The sequence below is a fragment of the Marmota marmota genome, unplaced genomic scaffold, assembly GCF_001458135.2.
Source record: "Marmota marmota marmota unplaced genomic scaffold, marMar, whole genome shotgun sequence".
NCBI classification, from domain to species: Eukaryota; Metazoa; Chordata; class Mammalia; order Rodentia; family Sciuridae; genus Marmota; species Marmota marmota.
Genome location: NW_026000051.1, coordinates 9,106,581 through 9,130,154, shown reverse-complemented (window position 1 = coordinate 9,130,154; position 23,574 = coordinate 9,106,581). Strand labels below are relative to the sequence as shown.

The window sequence follows — 23,574 nt, the reverse complement described above, 5'->3', positions numbered from 1 at the left end:
CTTGAAGACAAATGAGATAGAATTTTAAAAATATGAACAGAGCATCAATAAACTGTGGGACAACTTCAAATGGCCTCATGTGTGTGTAACCGAAGTACCCAAATGAGAAGAGGTGTAGGAAAACATATCTGAAGAAATAATGGGCAGATATTTTTTCAAATTTTATGAAAATTAAAAAACTAAAAGATCCAAAGCTCCATGAATTCCAAGTACAAGAAACATGGGGGGAAATTATGCTGAGACAGTTTATAATAACGTTGTTCAATGGCAAAGAGAAATTACAACAGATAGAGAAAAGGCATATGTTCTACACAGAAGATCAAAGATAAGGGTGAAAACAGATTTCTTGTCAGAAGCAATATATACAAGGAGACAAAAAAGGAATTAAAAAAAATGCAAACCTAAAATTCTGTACCTAGAGACAGTAGCATCCAAATAAAAGGTTGAATAAATTGTGAAAAATACAAAAGTTGAACATTGGAGAAAAGACAGTCACTTTAAGAAATGGTGCTGGAGGGCTGCGGTCCTGGCTCAGTGGTAGAGCACTTGCCTAGCATGTGTGAGGCACTGGGTTTGAATGTCAGCACCATATATGAATAAATAAAGTCCACTGACAACTAAAAAATATTTAAAAAAAGAAATGGTGCTGGGGAAACTGATTATCCATATGTAGAAGAATGAAACTGGATCGCTATCTTTCGCCCTGCACAAAAATCAACTCAAAATGGATCAAAGACCTAGGAATTATGTAGAAACTATGCAACTTCTAGAAAAAAAATGAATATTTCAGCATACAGGTTCAGGTAATGACCTTCTCAATGGACCCCTAAATCTCAGGAAATAATTCCAAGAGTTAATAAATAGGATGGCATCAAATTCAAAAGCTTCTGCATAGCAAAGGAACCAAGAATGTGACAAAAGAACCCACAGAATGGGAGAAAAAATCTGTGCTAGCTACTCTTCTGACAGAGGATTAATGTCTAAAATATATGAAGAACTCAAAAAACTGTACACCAACCCCCCCCCCAGGTAACCCAGTTAATAAATGGGCAAATGCATTAAACAGACACCTCTCAAAAGAAGAAATACAAATGGCCAACTAATGTATGAAAAAGTGTTCAACATTATTAGCAATTAGGGAAATGCAAATCAAAACTACACTAAGATTTCACCTCATACTCGTCAGAATGGCAGTCATCAAGAATATAAACAACAATAAATGCTGGAGAGGATGTGGAGAAAAAGGAACATTTTTATACTGTTGGTGGGATTGTATGGTATAACCACTGTGGAAATCAGTATGGAGGTTCCTCAAAAGACTAGGTGTGGAACCACCATATGACCCAGCCATACCACTTCTCAGTAATAACCTTGAAGAGTTAAAGTCAGTGATACATGCACACCCATGTTTATAGCAGCACAATCACAACAGCCAAACTATGGAACCAGCATGGGTGTCCATCAACAGATGAAGAGATAAAGAAAATGTGCTGATATAGACAATAGAGTTTTATTCAGTCATAATTAAAATGAAATCATGTCATTTGCAGGAAATGGATGGAACTTGAGACCATCATGTTAAGCCAAACTCAGATCAAGGGTTGTATGTTTTCTCTCATATGAAGAAGCTAGAGAGGAATAAGGAAAAGAAAAGTATGGAGTGATGGCGTGAAAAGCCAAGGGGGGGTCAGGAGAGGAATGGGAGTAGGAGGAGGGGTGGGGGGGGTGGGAATGCTGAGGAGGGACACTGGCTAAATTACCTTGTTATATTGTGTGCATGCACTAACGTATGACAACAAATCCCACCATTATTACAACCATAGTGCACCAATTTTAAAAATGAAATGTAAAAATTGAAAGAATTCATCACCAAAAGATTCTCCCTACATGAAATGACAAAGGAAGTTCTTTGGACAAAAGAGAAATTGGACTAAACAGGAATGTGCTTCCATACAAAGGAATAAAGAACATTGGAAGTGGTAACTACGTAAGGAAATATACAAGATATTTTTCTTCCTGTTATTTACATTTCTTTAATATACAATTGATTTGTTTAAAAATAGTAACAATGTAATGAAGGCTTTATAGCACATGTAAATATAAAGTGTATGAAAAACAATAGCATTAAAGCAAGGTGTAGTATAAGTTCTCCTACTATGAGTGAAGCAGCATAATATTACTGAAAGGCAGATTGTGATAAATTAAAGATGGGTACTATAAATCCTAAAGGATAACTAAACAAAAATAATTACAGCTATTAATCCAAAAAAGGAAATCAATACATTGATAAACTTCTACCCATACCGATGGGGGTGAGAGAAGAACAGATTGCAAACATGAGAGAGAAGAGTGCAGATGTTAAAAGGAGAGAGGAAGGCTAGGATATAGCTTAGCAGGAGAGTGCTTGTCTGGCTTGCACGAGGCCCTGGGTTTAATCCCTAACACTGCAAACAAACAAAGAAAAAGGATAAAAGGTAATACTCTGAATGGTTTCATGCCAAGAAAGCAGCAACTTAAAAAAAAAAAAGGCGGGGGGGGGGGGGTACTAATTTCTTGAAAGATACAAACTACCAAAGCTCATTTAAGAAGAAACAGATAATTGAATATATTTGTAAAAGAAATCAATTTGTAATTAAAACCTTCCTATAAAGAAAGCTCTAGGCCAATATTACTTTACTATTAAATTTTACCAAACATTTAAGAAAGAAAATTTATAAGTAGGGACTACTTCACAACTCATTCTCTGTGACCGGCATCACCCCCAATAACAGAACCAAAGATACTTAGAGAAACTCTAAACCAATATTCCTCATAAATACAGATATAAACATTGTGAAGAAATCTGTAGTAAGCCAAATCCAACAACATATAAAAGGAATTATCCCAAATGGTATTTAGCTTAAGAAATAAGGTTTAATACTTAAAAAATGAATCAATATAATTCAGCACATTAACTAACTAAAAATTAAGAGCCTTACAGTCATCTCAATAGAGTCAGGAAAAGTATATAACAAAATCTAACTTTCATTCCTAATTAAAAACAAAACAAAATCCATATAAACAAGAAACAGAACAAATTTCAACAACCTAAAATCATCTGCAGGAAAACTACAATACCCACACTTAGGAAAACAGATTTAGTCTTTAATCACTAAGATCAGAAATAAGTCCAGATGTCTGCTTACCGCATTTCTATTCAACATTGTATAGAGGTTCTAGCCAATGAAATCAGACAAGAAAAAGAAATGAAGGAAGGTAAGGCATAAAACCATCACAAGAGACATAATAGCCTATATAGAAATAAAATGCATAGGTTCTACAAAATAAGCTACTAGAACTATGAAGTAAGTTTAGCAAGACTGCAGGATGTAAGATCAAAATTTTAAAAAGAAACTCAGTTATATTTATATATCTTCACAATGAACAAGTAGAAATTGAAGTTTAAGAATAAAGCATTGCCAATATGTTAATTTGAAATAGGAATAAATCTGACAAAATATGTGAAAGATCTATGTACTAAAATTAATTGCTCAAGAAAACTAAAGAAGACCTACATAAAAGGGGAGATACAGCACATTCACGGGACAGAAGATTTAGGGTGGTTAAGATATCAGTTCTACTCAAACTGATATACCAATTCAACACACTCCCACTCAGAATCCAAGCAGGCTTTTTTAGAAATTAGCAAAGTTCATTTTAATTTTCAATCAGCAGGTGAAAGAACCCTAACAGCCAAAACACCTGGAAGAAGAAGAAAGTTGGACTTAGACTACCTTATTATAAATCTATAGTAATTAAGTCAGAGAAAAGCTTTGACATGAAGACAAATAGATCTGTGAAATATAACAGAGAATTCAGAAATAAATCCTCACATACTTGGACAACTATTTTCATGATAGGTGCAAAGGTAATTTTAAGGAGAATGGTTAATGTTCTCACTCAACAAATATTTCTGAAACAGATATTATTTGCAAAAAAGTAGACTTCAGCCCATACCTCACGCCACACACAAAAATTAACTCCAAATGAGTCATAGACCTAAATTTCAACCCTAAAATTTCTGGACAAAAATATAGGAGAATATATTTGTGAGCTCAGGTTAGATAAAGATTCCAGTATGTGACACAAGAAATGTAATACATAAAAGAAAAAAATCAATAAATTGGACTTTATCAAAGTCACAAATATGTTTTTCAAAAGGTACTGTTTAGAGAATGCAAAGACAAAACATGAATTGGAAGAAAATATTCATAATTAGTATATCTGATAAGCACCTGTATTAAGATATATTAAGAAACCTCAAAACTCAATTTTTTAAAAAAATAGGCCAAATGTGTGAACAAATAATAGATCTGGATGTCAAATAAATGCATGGAAAAATGCTCAACATCATTTGTCATTAGGGAAAAAGCAAATTGAAATCAAAGATCACCACATATAAAATGGCACAACCACTTTGGAAGAGAATAGAGACTTTCTTTCAAATTAAATATTCAGCTACTATATGATCCAGCCATTCTGTTCCTAAGCATTTATCCCCAAAGAAATGAGAACAGGTCCATGCAAAGATTTATACACAGATGTTCACAGTATTTTTATTTGTAATAGCCAAATACAAATAGCCAAGCAGCCAATTCCAATAGTAGAATCAACCCAAAAGTCCAGGTGTAGGTAAAAGCATAAACAAACTATGGCATAACATTTGATTGACTACTCAGAAATCAAGAGTGAATTATTGATGCATGCTACAAGAAGGAACCTCAAAATAATTACACTGAGTGAAAGAAGACAGATTAAGAGAGAGAGAGAAAAAAAAAAACCTGCCATATGAGTCCATTTATATAACATTCTAGAAAGTGTAAAGTAAAATTGACAGAAAGAAGATCCATGGTTACCTAATGATGGTGGGGAAGAGGCAAGAAAGGGGAAGAAAGGAGGGGTTACACAGAATGGGAGGAAACATTTGGGGCGATGAGAGGCTCACTATCTTGATTGCAATGGTGAGCACATATATCAGAAGGTATCAGATTGCCTATTTTAAACATCTTCAGTTTATTGAATGTCATTTATATCTCAATAGAACTATCTTTTAAAAACCTTTCAAAAAAGGTTTGAGACAGGCTATCTGTGCAGTCTAAAAATATCTCCCTGTAAGACACATAATGATTACAAAGGTACAAACGATGGGAACTTTATAGCAGAGAAATCTAGCAGACTCTACTTTAACACCAGTGTTAACAGCACCAGGAAGATGGCATTGACCCCAGGTACCTCCTGATAGGCTGCACAGAGGTCACCAAAACACTTTTGTGATATTTTTGCCAAAAAATGTGTGATCTAAACCTAATCATGAGAAAAATCAGAGAAAAGTAAATTGCAGGCAATCCTTTAAAAAGAAAAATAACTGGTAATCCTCTTCAATAGACAGACTGAGGAATTTAAGGGAACGGCAGAGATTGAGGAGAAATAACGACCAAATGCAATCAGGAATTGTGGAGTGGATCTTGTACCAGCAAAGGAACTGGGCAGGACAGTAGGATAAATTTAAATAAGATGGGTAGATTATTTAATACCATAATACCAATGTTAATCTCCCAGTTTGGGTAATTATATAAAATGTTAACATCGGGGATGCTACCTGAAGGGTATGGAGGAAAAATAATCTTTGACTATTTTTGTAACTTTTTTGTAAGTTTAAAATCATTTCAAAACACTTTAAAAACTGAAGACAAAATAAAGACATTTTCAGGCAAACAAAAGCTGAGGGAACTTGTCATCAGCAGACCTGCAATAAGAAAAATGTGTTAAAGGAAATTCTTCTGGCTAAAAGAAAATAGTACCAGATGGAACCCAAGAGATACACAAAAGGATGAAAAAAATGCTGGAAATGTTAAATTTATGGCGAGTATAAAAGAGAGATAAACTTGTTTTTTTGTTGTTGTTTCTTTAAGATGATGAGCTTTTCAAAGCACAAATAGTAACAATGTATTGTGGGGTTAGTTACAAGGAAAACACATGGCAAGAGCACTTGTGATGGGATGAAAACAGAATTTTGCGTGGTGGCAGCACACAGCTGTAATCCCAGCAACTGGGGAAGGGAGGCAGGAGGACAGCAGGTCAAGGCCAGCCTCAGCAAATAGTGAGGCCTTAAGCAAATTCGTGAGACCCTGTCTCAAAATAGAAAATAAAGGGGGCTGGGCATTCCCTGGGGTTGAACCCCTGGTAGCACCCACCATTTTTTTTTTTTTTGCTATTGGTGGGCATTTATATTTTGCATGAAATATGAAACACTTAAAGGTAAGTTTGATGAGTTAAGGATTTATTGTAAATCTTAAACTCTAGGACTAGGACAAAAACTAAAACACTTTAAAAATAGGTGTAACAAGCATCACAGGTTACACCTGTTTTATCTATACAAATATGACTCTACTAATCTGCTCCTTGGTATTTATATTTAAACATTTGAAATACATATAATAGGCATAACAGATATTCATCTTTTTTTGGATATTCAGCCTTTTATTTCTCTTTTTTAAAATTCTAATTTGTTACATATGACGGCAGAATGCACTACAGTTCATATTACACATATAGAGCACAATTTTTCATATCTCTGGTTGTCTTGAAGAACTAAGTCATCGTCCTACAGTGATACATGCATACCCATGTTTATAGCAGCACTATTCACAATAGCCAAACTATGGAACCAGCCTAGGCGTCCATCAACAGATGAATGGATAAAGAAAACGTGGTGTATGTATACATAATGAAGTTTTTATTCAATCATAAAGAAAAATGAAATCATGTCATTTGCAGAAAAATGAATGGAACTCGAGACCATCATGTTAAGCAAAATAAGCCAAACTCAGAAGGTCAAGTGTTATATGTGGAAGCTAGAGAGGGAAAAAGGAAGAGAAAGCTGGGGAGGGGGTGATTTTGCATGAAAGGCTAAGGGAGGTCAATAGAATAAAGAGACCAAGGAGTAGGAAGAGGAAGGGTACAGAAGTGTTAGAGAGTGGGCCCAATTATGTTGTTATAGTGTGTGTGTTATGTGCTAATAGTCCCAGATGGAACCCAAATCCCACCATTATGGACAACTGTAATGCACTCATAAAAATGTGAAGAAAAAATAAAAAATAAATATAGCTAATAAACTTAAAAGAGGAGCTAGAATAAAAACTTAAAAAATGTTCAGTTAATCCTGGATAAACAGAAAAGAAACAGCAAGAGGGTAGACATGAATCTAACACAATTACACATCAAGTGTAAATGGACTACACGCACTAGTTAAAAGGAAGAGATTGTCAAATTGGATAAGATAGTAAATAACATGCTGTCGACAGGAAGCACTCTAAAAATGCAGATAGGTTGAAAGTAAAAGAATAGTAAAAGCTGCATCATGCAAACACTAAGCCAAAGATAACTGGAGGAAGGCTGTATTCACATCAGATGCAGAAGTCTTCAGGACAAGGAAGGTTGCCTATCATAGAGTCAAATCATCAAGCTAATAATAGCTTCAAAATGCATGAGGAAACAACTGACAGAACTTAAAGGTAAAGCAGACGATCACAACTAGAATTGGAAATCTCAACATTAACTTATTAACTGGCAGAACAAGTAAGTAGCAAATCAGTAAGGAAGATGGAATGCTACCAAGAAACAACTCGACCTAACTGATATTTACAGGGAGCTACACCAACAACTCCAGAATACAAATTATTTCAAATGCATAGGAAACATTCACTATGTTTATTATTTCAAATGCATAGGAAACATTCACTATGTTTATTATTTCAAATGCATAGGAAACATTCACTAAGATGGGCAATATGTGGGCCATAAGAAAATTCTCAGTAAATTTAAAGGAATTGAGATAATAAAGAATATATCATTGACATTTATAAAATTAAATTAGAAATCAATGACAAAAATACTTGTAAAAATCTCAAAATTATTGTAAAATTAAATAACTGTTCTAAATAAGCCAGGGACAAGGAGAAATCCCAAGGGAAATTACATTTTTAACTGAATGATAAATTTTCATTATCATTTAATGCATGAGAATTTATGGGATGCATTCAAAACAGTAAGAGAGAAATTTATTGCTTTAAGGTTTAAAACTCAAGGATTTTTTTTTTTAGTTTCTTCTTCTTTTAAAACTAGGGAAAGAAAAGAAACTGAAAAGAAGTAGAAAGAAGGAAATTTTAATTTTAATAAAATGATACATAAATGATATACAAAATGGACAATGAAATCCTAAGTTGAAAATATCAATAAAATTGATATTTTTAGTAGACTGATCATTAAAAAAGAGAGGAAATATACAAGTTACCAATATCAGCAAAGGGACTACTAATTAAAAATTTTTATGTCAATAGATTAAACAACTTAGGTAAGATGAACTAATTCCTTGAAAGACACAAATTACTTATATGTACTAAAAATAAATTCAGAACTTTAAGTATTTCTCTGGAGAAAGCCCCATTCTTAAACACCTTGTTAGTGAATTCTATCAATCATTAAAGAAAGAAAATTTTAGCAAAAATTTCAGAAATATAGAGGAAGAAACATTTGCCAACTCATTTAATATGGTTTGCATTATACTGAAAGTAAACCAAATAATGATATTACATACCAATCTCACATGACCCAAGATACATTCTTAACAAAACATCGCAATTAGATAGCATTCAGAAGGTATGTAAAAAGGATAATACATCATAACAAGTGAAGTTTACAACAGGAATGTAAGTTACAACTAATGTTTCCAAGGTTTATTTACTCTTTAAAATATCACTCAATGAAATTCATCACATTACCAAAATAAAGAGAAAAATCATAATGTCGTCTTAATAAATGCAGAAGAGACATTTGACGAGATTAGCGATTCATTCATGGTGAATAGTTTGCAAGCTATAGAAGGTAGAAGCTTATAGAAGGGCATCTGGGAACAACCCCTAGTTAATACCATATGTAATCATGAAAAGTTCTACATTTTCTCCTAAGGTTGAACAAAGCAAGCATGTACCCTTTAATCTCTTCTATTCCACATGGTCTTGGAGGTCCTAGCCCAGTACACTTTAACAAGAAATTAAAAAATAGATTATTAAAAAATAAATAAAATGTATTTATTCACAGATGAATTGGCTGTGTACATAGTAAATCCTGGGGGGGAAAGGAGTTGAACAAGGTCACTTTATTCAAGTCCAAGATTAAAAAGTCAATTGGATCTATATACTCTCAACAAATTGGAAAACAAAATTCAATAAATTCCATTTGCAATAACATAAAAAACCAAATATTTATTTAGTGATGCATTTAACAAAATATGTACAAAATGTCTACTTTGGAAACCATAAAACATTGCTGAGACATATTAAGGAAGACCTAAATAAATGGAGGTCAAAGTCATGGATTAGACCACTCAGTGTTGTTACAATGTCCTCTGTCTCCAAGCTCCACAGATTCAATGCAATACCAACCAAAGTCCCATCTTGTGGATCTTGGCAAACTGACTAGAAAACTTATCTGTAAACGCAGAGAACCTATAATAGCCAAGACAAGTCTGAAGATAAAGTGGGGAGACTTATGCTACCTGATTTCAAGACTCACTACAAAGACTCACTATATAGTAATCAAAATAATGTGGGGAGTTAACATAAGAACAAAATAGAGATGAAGGGACCAAAACAGGGAATTCAGAAATGACCAAAATATGCATGATCAACAAAGATGCCAAGATAATTCAATGAAGAAAAAACCACAATTATTTCAAAACAAAGAACTGGTTGTACATAAGAAAGAAATAATTTAGAGCTTAATTTCATGCTATATACAAAAACTAACTAGAAATAGACCATAGACTTCAATGTAAAAGATAAAACTATAAAATTTCCTAGACAAAAACAAAGTATGAATTTTTCTTAACCTTTTTGTAGGCAAAGAATTTTTATACATCGCCCAAAAAAACACAAACTGTAAAAGAAAATTGGACTGTATAATGTTTAAAACCTCTTGCTTTTCATAAGACAGAACTTAAAAAATGTAAATTCAAGGGAGGAAAGGACTTGAAAAGTTAAGTGGGAAGAAATATCCACAATATATACCTATACATCCTAATACATATACAAAACACTTATATCCAGAATACGTAAATAATCTGTGATTTCAAAACAAAATAACAGGAACATATTCAAAACTTTGTTCACTTTTACTAACAAAAGAGGAGATTAGTGAGGAGCAGGCAGGAGCCACCCCTGGACCAACCAAAGCTGTCCCCTGTATCCCTGCATTCAGCATCTCCATCCCGCCAAAGTGGCCGTCATGCCCAAGAGAAGGGCAGAAGGGGACACTATGGGAGATAAAGACACAGTGAGAGATGAAGCACAGAGAAGCCCTGAGAGGCTGTCTGCTAAGCCTACTCCTCCAAAGCCTGAAAAGGTCCCTGCAAAGAAGGGGGAGAAGATACCCAGAGGGACAAAGGGAAAATCGCCCAGCGGAGAAAACAGATGCCCAAACAGGCCAGGCACAGAAGCTGATGGCACTGGAGATGCCAGGGCAAATGTATATATTTCTGATAACGATGTACTTCTGGGGACTTTAGAGTTTGAAGTATTATTTTTGTCAAGTTTTATAAAAATGCAGAATTTTTAAAGCCATATTGTTAGCACACAGAACACTTAATTGTTTTTTGAGGAAGGTACATATCTTCACCCATAAAAAGTCTCCAAAGCTGGATTGCTCTGGGCAAGAACACCTTTCCCTGCTAGTTTCGAGATATGTGTTCTTGGCTCCCAGGAGGAGGGACTCCCTGACATTGATACATGTGGCCACCTTCAGCACAGATGCATTGTGGTGTGGGGAAGCTCAAGTTCATCTTTCTGCCCCCTCTCCCTCTCTGCCACAGATCTAGATTTACCTCACTCAAATACAAACACCTCTTGGGATCTGACTGCCTGAAATTGGTTTTACCAGTGTGCCAGGCAATCAGGACTTTCCAGTGAAATTACTGAGACAGTGTCCCTCAAAAGGGCTACAGTTCCTTTTCTAAACTGTGGCTGTTCAAGATTGGTAATTCTGCCATTTTGATTTCATTTCCTGTAAGTCAGGGTCAGCTCGTGAAAAGTGATTAAACAACATGCTAAGAGTGAAACGCCAACCCTCACTCTGAACTTTCCCTGTCCAGAGCATCAAATGAAGACTTCTTTGGGTGTTACAATGGCTTTCTGATTTGGACAGTCCATCCAAGAAGGGAGTTTGAAAGTTGTTAAACACTGTTAACAATTGCCTGCCCGTGTCCTGTCTGGAATACCATAATTGTTTATGAAAAGTATCTTTAAGAAAGCTGAATACAGTTTGTTTAGAAAAAATGCAAATATATAAAAAGCTCACGGAAAGGAACCCAATGTCTAGTCACTGAGGAGGTATAAATTAAAACCATAAAGCAATACAACTACACATCTACCTGAACATCTCAAATGAAAAAGACCGACACTGCCCAGCACTGGCAGTGATGTGGAACAACCACAAGTCTTACACACTGTCATCAGGATGTAAACTACAACCACTGTGGAATTTCTTGTATGAAGTCTGGTGACTTCTTATAAACAGATACATATTCATATGATCCAAAAATCCCACCCAAAAGAAAGAAAGCATATATCTATAAAAGGACTTACACACGTGATCATGACAACTTTATTTGTAATATTTCCCAACTGGAAATAACCATGAAGCTCATGCATTGTTAAACAGATAAATAAACTGTGGTATATTCATAAAATGGAAAACCAGCAATACAAATACAAACAACTGATACAACAAACACAGATGAATCTCAAAAACATAATTCTAGGAGGGAAAAAAAAGACAAAAGAGTACATACAATGATTCCATTTATGAATTTCCTGAGCAGGCAAAACTCCTGGGGAGTGGGATTGATGGAGTACACTGCAGAGGTACAAAGGGACTTTGGAAATGATGAACATACTCCTCTCACTTTTAGATTTTGAAAACAGTTGATCTTGTCTTAATTTGGCCTTGCAGAACAGTTAGATATAGAGACAGTGGTAGAGATGGGAGGGAACAGTATGGTATTCTACCTAGTGCCAAAAGGGTGAGCAGAGCCACCCAAACTGAGGAATTAGAGTGAAAGTGGGGAACAGCTAGTGGGTGTTTTTAATAAACTTTATTGAGGCATAATTAGCATCCAGCAAGATGCACCCAGTTTAAGTTAAAAGTTGATGGATTTTTAGAAATGTGCAAGGACCCATATGACCACCCTCTCATAGAAAGCTTCCTTTTAAAAATTACTTCAAGCTGTTTACATGTTTAGTAATCATATTTTATTAAAACAAAACAGTTTTGAGGCACTAGACAATGAAACATAGGCCTGGAATCAGCTCTAGATTTAAATCCTACTTCTAGAGCAGGTCACTTAATTTCTCAAAAGTCTCAGTTTCCTCATTTATAGAATGGTAATATTACTAAAACCAATGACACAAGATTGTTGTGAAGATTAAAAGAAATAATGTTAAACTTCTAGCAATATGCCTGGAACATAGTAGGACCACTAAATGGTATTGGCCTTTTCGTGACCACATAGGCACGTGTTGCATGGTTATCCCATAGTCCCTAGTTATGGTATTAACTACGGAACCTGCCAAAGGCTTTGAGATGGTCCTAAATGAATCTGTTGAAAGACTAGTCCAAATGGCAGTTCTGAGTTCCGCTCCCCTGCTGTTTCTACTTCACATTCAGTGGTGACAGAGCCAAAGTATATCACGCTTAAACATTTTGCTTCGAGACAGAACAGGCCATTTGAGAATCAATTCTGGAACACATTTAAAACAGGACTTTTAAAAGGTTTCGCCCTCAGGTCGTCAGAACTGCTGCCTGGGCTTTAAGTGGAGCCTGACCCCCCTCATTTCATACCGCTGGGAGCCAGAGATGCTCGGCCTCTAGGATCCCCTCAAATGGCCCTGCTGTGGGCTCGACCACCTGCTCCATCCCACTGGCTGGCCAGTGCCCTGACTCTGATCCAGCTCCAATACCTGCCTTGGGCCTGTCTCCTGGGGTCAGGACCTGTCGCCCCACCCATTCAACTCTGCAAGTTGCCATGATGGTCACCAACACCTTGTCAGGATCAGCTTCCTGGAATGCCCGAGGCCCAGCTCCCAGCACACAGGAGCCAGGGCACAGTCACAAGCATGATCTAATTCAAGGGTCACGGGGATGGAGTGCCATCTACCTGAGTGACAAAGAGCTGGAACTCCTCTGGCAGAATCCATGAGCGAGGATAGAAGTTGTACTCCTCAGGAAAGAGATTCTGCATCATTCTGACCGCTCTGCTCAGGGTCACTTTGCGCACCATCTCCGTCATGCCTGGGGAGAAGAGAAGCTGTGAGGTTGGAGCAACGGGGAGGCATCAGTTATAAAGTAGCCATTATCCGGGATTTTAAAACCACTCGCTCCCCGCCCCATAATCACTTTTTTCAAGCAGCATTTAAAAACAGGTCTGAACTGTTCCCCATAGCACTGATTCATGATTTGGAAAGCTCTACCAAATTCATGAAAAAGGATGGATTTTTTTTCTCCCTATAAAAACGAAGCATCAGTTTGAAAGGATGAATTTTCACCTAGTTTATTATTCTATTATTTGTCCTCCCCGGGGGTAATGAATAGAGAAGCATTTCTATCTTGCACTTAAAACTTAATACCCTCTTTAATTTGGGGCCAGAACACATAATTCTGGGATTCCTTCTATCTTGTACCCTAGAGAATATTATCTAGTGCACTCTGGTGACATTGTGAGAAGTTTAATTAAGTTGCTTTGTTTTAATCTTTCACGGGTATTAAAAGCATAAAATGGAAAATACACACCTTTCGGCATAAAATCTGTCTCCTTGAACCAAGGACAGGAAGTGGAAAGGAAACCATGGCATAATTTATAGTTTAACAGGGAAAATGAATTCATAGGAGTTCTTCAGTTATAAGCACTGACATTGACATTGATCAGCTCTCATTAATTTACCCAGAGGGGACTGAAATGTCTCACTTGAAAAACACTTTAAAAGAATGGTGGATTTTTTTTTCCCCCTTGTAACATCATTAGTAACTCTGACAAGAAACTGAGCATAAATCTTAGCAAAGTTTAAGCAAATAGGTAAAAAATTATTATCAATTTTAGCCTCCTTGTTTCTTAAGGCAAATGTCACTACTAAAAATGGAGGCTAAAAATAACCTTCACCCTGAAAAAGACTAAACAGTCCCATGACGGAAACTAGAAATTTGCTTAGCACAATTATTTTTAATAGAGAGTCCAGAATTCCATGTCCGCTTGGCATGCCCAAGTTACCGCACATTCCAAATGGGCTCCGTCAGGATGAATGAGGTTTCTCCCAACACCCACATTCAGGAAGCAAATGAACTTCTAAGAAGGCAGGTCTTAATAACCTACTTCTTGCTTCCCTCTGCATATTAAAGAGAGCAATAAATCTAAAGATTGCAGCTTCAAGGTGTCAATGCCCAAGTTCTTAGCTCCTGTTTGGAAGGATATAGGGCAGGATTAAGGTAGGAATAAAAGAGCTTAGGAAGTACCAATTAACTGTGCTCTGATGTGGACTCTTCGATGTTAAAGAAAACTCACCGAGAATGCTGTCCTGAGGATTCCAAGAAACGAGCATGGAAAATCATAGCTATTTCCTTTTATCCCCATCCCCAGTGGAATTTTTGAGTTATAAACACCACAGCTAAAGGCCAGGTGAACAAAACAAAATTTCAACAGGTTTGATTGAACCTTTCTGCTTATATTCGACTTCCATTTTAGTTACAGTATTAAATCAAAAATCTTCCAAGCTAACTGTAATGTAACAAGTCCTCACACCCAGTAGAAATGGTGGCTCCTAACCAAACAGTGTTGTGGTATTTCTGCATTTTCATGGCAGTGTGACAGGTTCTCTTTCTGAAACCCCTCAGCAGGTCAGAAGGAAATGAACAATTCAGACAGAAGTGCTGTGAATACAGGGGGGCAGTGGAAAGCTCCAGAAAAGTCTCATGAATGTCAGTGTCCAGCCAGTGGAGGAACCGCTCATTCTCAGTCTGCACGGCTCCTTCTGTAATGTGCACCCTCAGTCCCACCAGCTGACAGATGTTTCCAGGTTTGTACTTCCAGGCAACCAACTTAGGAAGCACCTCTATGGCCAATGGCTACTTGCCCTGGTACTCCTGCCTGCAGAGGGCAGCTGCTCACCCCTAACTCTGCCTGAATGCCTGTCTCCAGGAGGCACCAGATGAGCCCTCCCTCACCCATCTACTACCTAAGACTTTGTTCCTCTCCATATCTAAGCCATGGTCCCATCCAGTGCTGCCTGGGAAAGAGTCTCAGGCCCTCACAAACCCCTCACAGAAGTTGCTGACATCCGGCCTCTGCAGGTAGCCCAGAGACAGGTGTGGAAGTGGCGCCTTCTCACACTACAACCCTGACAAGAGTGGACTCATGCTCCCCAAGTAACTGAGTGACAGGGAGGTGGCTGCCGCCCTGCTGGCTCCAGACCCTGCCTTCCTTCCCTAAGCAGCCACAGTCCTTCCTCACTTCTCATCCGGGACCCTTCCCTGGGCTCCAGACTCATCATGACATGTGGTGGAAAGTCCAGATCTAACCTTAAGCTGCCCCCTGCTACAAGTTTGATCCCCACTCTCTGTCCCAATTAGATAAGGAGGCTTTTATGTGTTTTTCTGAGGCTCCATTGCTTGTTCCCAAATTTTCTTTTTTTTTTTAAAGAGAGAGAGAGAGACAGAGAGAGAGAGAGAGAGAGAGAGAGAGAATATTTTAATATTTATTTTTTAGTTTTCGGCGGACACAACATCTTTTTTGTTTTGTATGTGGTGCTGAGGATCGAACCCGGGCCTCACGCATGCCAGGCGAGCGCGCTACCGCTTGAGCCACATCCCCAGCCCTGTTCCCAAATTTTTGTAGCCTTATCTTTTGCTTCCTGTGGCTGAGTGGCTGCCATCACTATGCACAAAGCTCAGGCCTCCGCCTTGTTCTTTCCAATGCCTCCCCAGCCCCCATGCGTGCCTGCAAAGGCTGGACTTAGCCCAGCGTCTGGCATCCTGTGCTGACCACCAGAGTCCCTCAATGAGGTCTACCCTAGATGTCCCTATGGTGGCAGTTCTCCCATCAATTGGGAAAACTCCCTAACCTTGGATTACAGCTTTGAACCAAGGGCTGGCCTCCTGCCACTCTTTCTGAGGTGTGGGTTCTTCTGTCTGCTGCGCTGCAGCCTCAGGGCCTGGGGGTCTCATCCCTTTGGAGTTAACCAAGAGTGTAACAGTTGGATCCTCAGACCTGCCCGTGCAGCCCTACCGAACCCAACAAAAACCGAACAAACGGAGCTGTATTTGGAGCACTATTCAATCCAAGTAGCATTGAAACCAAAAATTCTTGTCGTTATAGCCACCAAAAAGAAATACTTTCTGCATTCCCATTGCCACTAATTAGCTGATCTCCTGCCCGGGTGCTGCAGTGACCTCTCCCTGTATCTCCGTTCCCTCTCTCAGCCTTTCCACCCACCTCCCATGTGACCCTCTGGCTGGTCTTTCTAAAACACAGGATGACCCACATCATTCTCTGGTTTAGAAATGTCTTGGAGCCCCCTACTCCCCGGGAGTCCCTGCCCCTCACTTCTCCACCCACTCTCATTTGATCCGCTTCCATCCTCAGGGGCCACCTGTCCTCTGCCTCCTGTTTGGTATCAGGCCAGGCCCGTCCATCTCTGGAGGCTCAATGCGAAGGCCGATCCTCTTCTCCTGGATCTCTCACCCCCTCAAGCAAATCTGGATTAGGTGGCTCCTGACTCCCACACGCTCCAAGCTTCCCCGGGCGCAGCACTTGGGTTGTGTTTTGCTCTCTCCTGCGTGTCTTTCTCGTTATCTTAGTGTCCTCGGAGCCCAGAACAGTGCTGGGCCACCCTGCAGATTCCCCCCTGCAGCCCCCTCCTTGTGGTCATCTCTCAAGCACTGCCCACCCTGCACTGCCGCACATCTCAGACCTTGAAACTCAGTAAAAAAATAAATAAATAAATAACCTGTTGTTTGTAAGCTGGGAACTGACAATTTGGGTTGAAGCAAAGACATATCTAACTCAGATTACTTTTTATAAAAAAATCATAATTCACCAGTTAAGATATAATAGTGTATTTTGAATAAAGAAATTGCCCAGAGAAAAGCGAATGAAATCCAAAATGCTGATACAAACAAAATAAATTACTTCCATATGCATATCCCAAAGTTTTCCGTTTTCGCAGCATGTGAAATAGCTACACTTCTCTGGTGCACTGCCTAGAACTTAAGTAGCATACCAGGCGTAGGAAGTGCAATTTTAGAATAATGGGTGTATGGGAGACAAGATAAAAGTGGACCCAACTGGAGCCACAGGACAGGATGTTCTGGAATTGCCTACGGCTGAGGATTTCTGTCTTCCACAGGGCAGTACTGCTGCTCCGCCCAGAGGTTCCAGAGCCTGCTTTGTCATTACAGCTAATTAATTGTTGTTAGTAAAGTGGAAAATTACAAGTTCCAGTCACTGGTATGTGGAGTACGGGATGGGCAAACTTGCCTCTTGGAATGAATGTACTTTCACCACCTTTAATAAAACTAGTCCTTCAGGAGTACTTCCCCCCCCCCATATTTCTAATTTGTTTTCCAAATATAGACCCAAACATAGCTACAGCTCTCCCACTCTCAGCCATTCGCTGAGGCATGAGCAAATGGAGAAAATGTAGATGAAGCCTCATTTGATGATTCATTTCTTAGTAATTCATTCTAAAGACTCCTTCACTTCCAGATTGGGTTCTCCCCAAACCTTAAAAAGTCCTTTTACTGACATGGAAAAGTATCTTTTTTTTTTTTTCTGAGCAGCCCGACAGGAGAATACAGTAGCTATCCCATTAAACAGGTGTGCAGGAACCCTGTTCGCAAATCAATCTTGTTCCCTAAAGAATTCTCTCTCCTTCTCTAAGGACAAACAGACCTTGGGTTAACCTTCTGTCTCAGTATCCCTGGAAACCAAAAAAAAGGGAGATTGCTATCTGTGTTGGTAGACAACAAAGTGCACAGTTAAGATGTTCCCTGATTGTTGAATTGTTTAATACCTGTAGGAAGCCATAGCTCTAGGCTGTCTTAGTGGTGATTTTAATAACTTAACATGACTCTTACAGGGACCTTGGAAGCTATGCTATGGAGCAGTTAGGAGAGACACTGACTCCTTGGGGCATCTGAGCCAAGACAGATGTGGATCTGGTCTCCTTACATCTCCTCTCACTCACTCAGCCAGAGGCCGGCTCCCAGTACTGTAGAAAATACTTCACTGAAGAGAAATGCTGGGCATAGACTGGCTGATAAGCTGTGCTTCCTGCCCTGCGTCCTTCTAAGAGCCAAGTGTGGCCTGTGGTAGTGACCTTGTCAGTCTGCATGCTGAACTTGAAAATCCCCTCGCGAATGGGGCAAAAGTAGTCAGTGTAAGAAAATTGTTTCCTGAGAGGTGTTTTCTTCAAGGCAGAGTGTGGAGTGCCAAAGAAAAAGTGGATTTAATTTCCTTCTAATGTAAGTACAAATAATATGATATTAAGAAAAAACACCTTATAGTTAGGCAAGTATAACTGCCGCCATATAAAAACGATAAACATGGTTAAGCTTTGGGTGAAAATACAGAAACATTCACATTGTTATTTTGTTAAATGAGGGATAGGATTCAGGGTGATATTTTCTTTTTTAAATTATTTATTATTGTACTAGAATATGGTTTGTTCAATACATTATCAAAACAACTATAAGACCCCATGGCTGGAAACTTAACTAAATGTTCCCTTCTCCCTAACCAATCACACTCCCCTTAGCCTCCCTCTTCATGTAGCCATCAAAAATAATGAACAGCAGTAATCACAGAAGAAGGTGGTAGAGATTTAAAAACAAAATAAAAAGCGTAAGTGGTATCTGGGTATAGAGTGGAGGAGGCTTTTAATATGCTGGTTATGACAATTTTCTGGCCACCCTCCTTGTAGGGTAAGTCCCATGGAGACAATGTCATTAGCCTTGTAATACTTAGCATGGGGACTAGCGTATTCAGTTTTTTTTTTAAATGGAACCTCCAAATACAATTCTTAAAAAAAGAGGAAGTTGCCAAACATGGTGGTGCACGCCTGTAATCCTAGTGATTTGGGAGACCAATGCAGGAGGATTACGAGTTCAAAGACAGCCTCAGCAAGTTAGGGAGCCCTAAGCAACTTGGCGAGATCCTGTCCCAAAATGAAACAAAAAAGGCTGGGGATGTGGTTCAGTAGTTATGTGCCCCTGGGTTCAATCACTGGTACAAAGAAAAAAAGGGGTGGGGGGTGATATACCATTTCTGTGATACATTCTTAGAAGTGTAGCATTTCGGTTTCCTGCAAGAGAAATGTTCTGTTCCTTTATTTTGAGAATATAGTCCCCTCATTTGACCTCCATATTATATCTATAACCCAACAAGTGAAAATCATGTTCTTCCACCAGTAGGATTAGACCAAGAAAGCCTGGCTTTAAACCTGCACAAGCCTGTCTGCAATCTTTAAACCCCTAGTGGCTTAAGTCCTGATTACCTCTGCGCTGACTTCCCTCCCAAGGTGACAGCAATACAGCAGAGCACAGGCATCGAGTCCCAATTAAGAGTCCTCAAGTTTGATCTCAAAACACTGTCATGTTTTTGTAGAAGAACATACTCTGGGACTCGGCTCGAGAAACACAATAACAGCAGATACCTGGAAACTTGTTCACTTGACCGGATAATATGTCATTGTCATGAAATGAAACTCCATGCCAGTAGATGTCACAAGGCAAGCGTCGGCCAAATGGGAACTAGAAGACAGAAAAAATTATATGTGATTAATAGTAAGAATAAGAGGAGCGGTGACCACACTGGAGTGTCTGTCATGTACAAATTCCAGACAGCAGGGCACGCATCACATGACTAAATTCTTCTAAGGATGGCAGGGAGGCAATATGTTTTCCTGTTTTATGATGGAGAAACAGATTGCGACAGGTAGCAGAGCAGCCAGGTTCTGCCTACAGGTGGCAGATGCTATATAAACTACCAGCCTTCCCAGCACCCTTCACTGGAATCCTCACAACTATCTTATAAAGGATTATTCCTTTTGAACTGAGTAAAACTTGGGGCTAAGAGAGGTAGTTTAACCATTTCACATGCCCTGGGTCACAGAGCAAGGGGAGAAATCAGGATTTGAGTCCAGGTCTGTGCAAGTTACAGGCCCAGACTTCCTTCCCTTTCTCTGAAATTTGCAACCCTCAACCCTGTCCCTAAGTATTAAGCAGTAAAGCTGGGCGTAGTGGCACATGCCTGTAATGCCAGCTATTCTGGAGGTCAAGGCAGAAGGATCCCAAGTTCAAGGCCAGCCTGGGAAATTTAGTGAGACCCTATCTCAAAAATAAATAAATAAAAAGAGAGCACCTCCAGGTTCAACCACACACACACACACACACACACAAAATCAAAGTCTGTCTATCTGTCTCTCTCTCTCTTAACACACACACACAAACTCTACAAGCAGGATATATCCTTGGTGCCTAAAACAGTTCCTGGCACTCAATAAAGACTTTTGGAACTAATAAATGAACAAGCCAAGAGTGGACATCTGACTCAAGATGAGATAATCAGATTCTGTCTTCCAGGAATTTGGAAATCAGAGATTCCAGGCAGCCTCTGCTAGTCCTTAAAATGGGAGCGATAAAGAGCCAGAGCCGGACAGCTGTGTGTGGCTGTGCACCCAGAGAAGAGAAGAAAGGGCCAGTTTCCAAGAGAGAGAAGGAGAGATGAGAGCATGTTTCCTGAAACATAGGGGTGACCTAAGTTCCTTGGCTTCCAGGTCCTAAGCCCAGACTCTCAGGAGCCTGGCTGCCCTCCGCCCTTGGGTCCTGTAAGATAGCCTGCACCCTGGAACATCTTTTGGTGTTCTAAATTCCTCTTTGGCATAAGCTATAGGATTTCAATTATTTGTGGCTAGAAAATCCCTCACCGACACAAAAGGGCTTGTTCTTTCCACTATGTTCTGTTGCTTCTTAAAGTTATGAACAAGTTTTATATTTACAGAATGTGTTCTTTAAACACGTAACTCAGATGACTTGTTAGAGGGGAAAAGTGAGGACATGCTAGTTCATATTTAGGACTCACTTGTTGAAAGTCCAAATGAAGAGAAATGCCAACACGTTAAATGAGAATTTCCCCATTCTCAGACTAGCTGAGGAGGATTTTTAATCTTACTGAGGGGATGAGATCCAATGCAAACGTGTGGCATGACTAAGAAATGGCAGGGGGCCAGGATTGTGGCTCAGCGGTAGAGCACTCCCCTAGCATGGGCAGGACCGGGGTTCAATTCTCAGCACCACATAAAAATAAAGGCATTGTGTTGTGTCCATCTACACCTAAAAAATAAATATAAAAAAAAGAAATGGGGGGACTTGGTGCTTTCCAACCATCCCAAATTAAAACAGGAAAACAGTTACATTATTTCAAAGCTGTGCCAAAATGAGGCATATGTTACACACTCAATTAGCATTTTAACAACTGCCACCTGTAAATTATAGCATTTCACTCATGTTCTTTGCATCCATTGGGCTATAAGTTATTTATTCAGTAATCATAAATACAAAGAGATACAACGTATGTTATTGTGCTAATATAGAAGGGAGCATAACTTTACCAGAGAAATGTCTCTAAAATGCAGGTTATCCAGGAAAAGTGTACCAAGATTTAAGTGGCTTTTCCACCCCCCAATGTGGGACCAACACCTGCTCCTTGCCAGTGGACGATCTAATGAGACTTTATCACCTTATCATCCCCCTCATCCTTACCACCTTCCTGAATACAGCTCTCCATTTGGAAGCACCCTTTGGCTCATTCCACTTGAGAAACTACCAATTTTTTAAATTTACCCATTCTTTCCATAATTATTATGTGCCAGACACTGTTCTAGGCCCTGGGAATAAAGAGGACCACAATTTTAAGTAGGTGCCGGGTATTCATCATCCTGCCTCTCTGTCAGCTCTGTTTAAAACTTTGCTTGCGTGGCTAATGTCATACTCGATGGTAAAAGACTAAAAGTTTATCCTCTAGGATCAGGAACAAGATCAGGATGCCTGCTCCCCTCACTTCTATTCGACATAGTACAAGTTCTAGCCAGAGCAACAGGAAAGAGGAAGAAATAAAAGATATCTGTTGGAAAGGAAGAAGTAAAATCCTCTGTAGATGGCCTGATTTTATTTTATTTTATTAATAAATATTTTTATTGATTTTATTTTTTAAATACATGACAGTGCAATGCATTACGATTCTTATTACACATATAGAGCACAACTTTTCGTCTGTTTGTATATAAAGTATGTTCACACCAATTCATGACTTCATACATGTACTTCAGATAACGTCTATCACATTCCACCATCATTGCTAACCCCCTGTCCCCTCCCTTCCCCTCCCACCCCTCTGTCCCATCTAGAGTTCCTCTATTCCTCCCATGCTCCCCGTCCCTACCCCATTATGGGTCAGTCACCTTATATCAGAGAAAACATTTGGCATGTGGTTTTGGGGGGATTGGCTAACTTCACTTAGCATTATCTTCTCCAACACCAACCATTTACCTGCAAATGTCATGATTTTATTCTCTTTTATTGCTGAGTAATATTCCATTGTGTATATATGCCACATTTTTTTTTTATCCATTCATCTACTGAAAGCCATTTAGGTTGGTTCCACAGTATAGCTATTGTGAATTGTGCTGCTATAAACATTGATGTGGCTGTGTCCCTGTAGTATGCTGTTTTTAAGTCCTTTGGGTATAGACCTAGGAGAGGGACAGCTGGGTCAAATGGTGGTTCCATTTCCAGTTTTCCAAGGAATCTCCATACTGCTTTCCATATTGGCTGCACCAATTTGCAGTCCCACAAGCAATGTATGAGTGTGCCTTTTTCCCAACATCCTCTGATTTTATATGAGGGAAACTCTAAGGATTCCACAAAAAGACTATTAAAATAATAAATGAATTCAGCAAAGTTACAGGATACAAAAATCAACACGTAAAAATCAGTTGTGTTACTATATACTGACAATGAACAATACAAAAGTAAATTTTAAAAAACATTCTATCTACAATAACATCAAAAAGAATAAAATACTTAGGAATTATTCAAGGAAGTTAAAGACTTATATACTGAAAACTAAAAAATCTTCCTGAAATAAATTGAAGAAGACCCAAATAAATGGGAAGACTTTCTGTATTCACAGACTGGAGGCCTTAATATTGTTAAGATGCCAATACTTTGCAAAGGGATCTACAAAATTCAATATCATCTCTACCCAAATCCCCATGACTACTTCTTTTTTTTCAGAAATAGAAAAAAACTTAAAATTCATGTGAAACTGTATGAGGGGATGAGAGCCAATCCCAAATTATGAGGGGATGAGATCCAATCACAAACTGTCAAAAACAATTGAGAAAGAACCAAGTTGGAAGTCTAATATTTCCTGAC

The 23,574-nt window shown here is 38.7% G+C and overlaps 1 protein-coding gene across 4 annotated transcripts in view; it reads right to left on the bottom strand.

Moving 5' to 3' along the window:
* The window catches only part of Ttll11 (tubulin tyrosine ligase like 11), a 240,725-nt gene that overhangs the window by 176,637 nt on the left and 40,514 nt on the right, over positions 1-23,574 (bottom strand). For all 4 annotated transcript variants that reach the window (XR_007351190.1, XM_048813143.1, XM_048813145.1 and 1 more), the window contains exons 2-3: positions 19,794-19,890; positions 13,250-13,383 (exon numbers count right to left, since the gene is read on the bottom strand). Coding sequence is in view for 3 of the 4 variants with exons in the window: in XM_048813143.1 (XP_048669100.1) it covers positions 13,250-13,383; positions 19,794-19,890 (231 nt within the window). In the remaining variant the exon portion in view is untranslated. The remainder of the gene's footprint in view (positions 1-13,249; positions 13,384-19,793; positions 19,891-23,574) is intronic.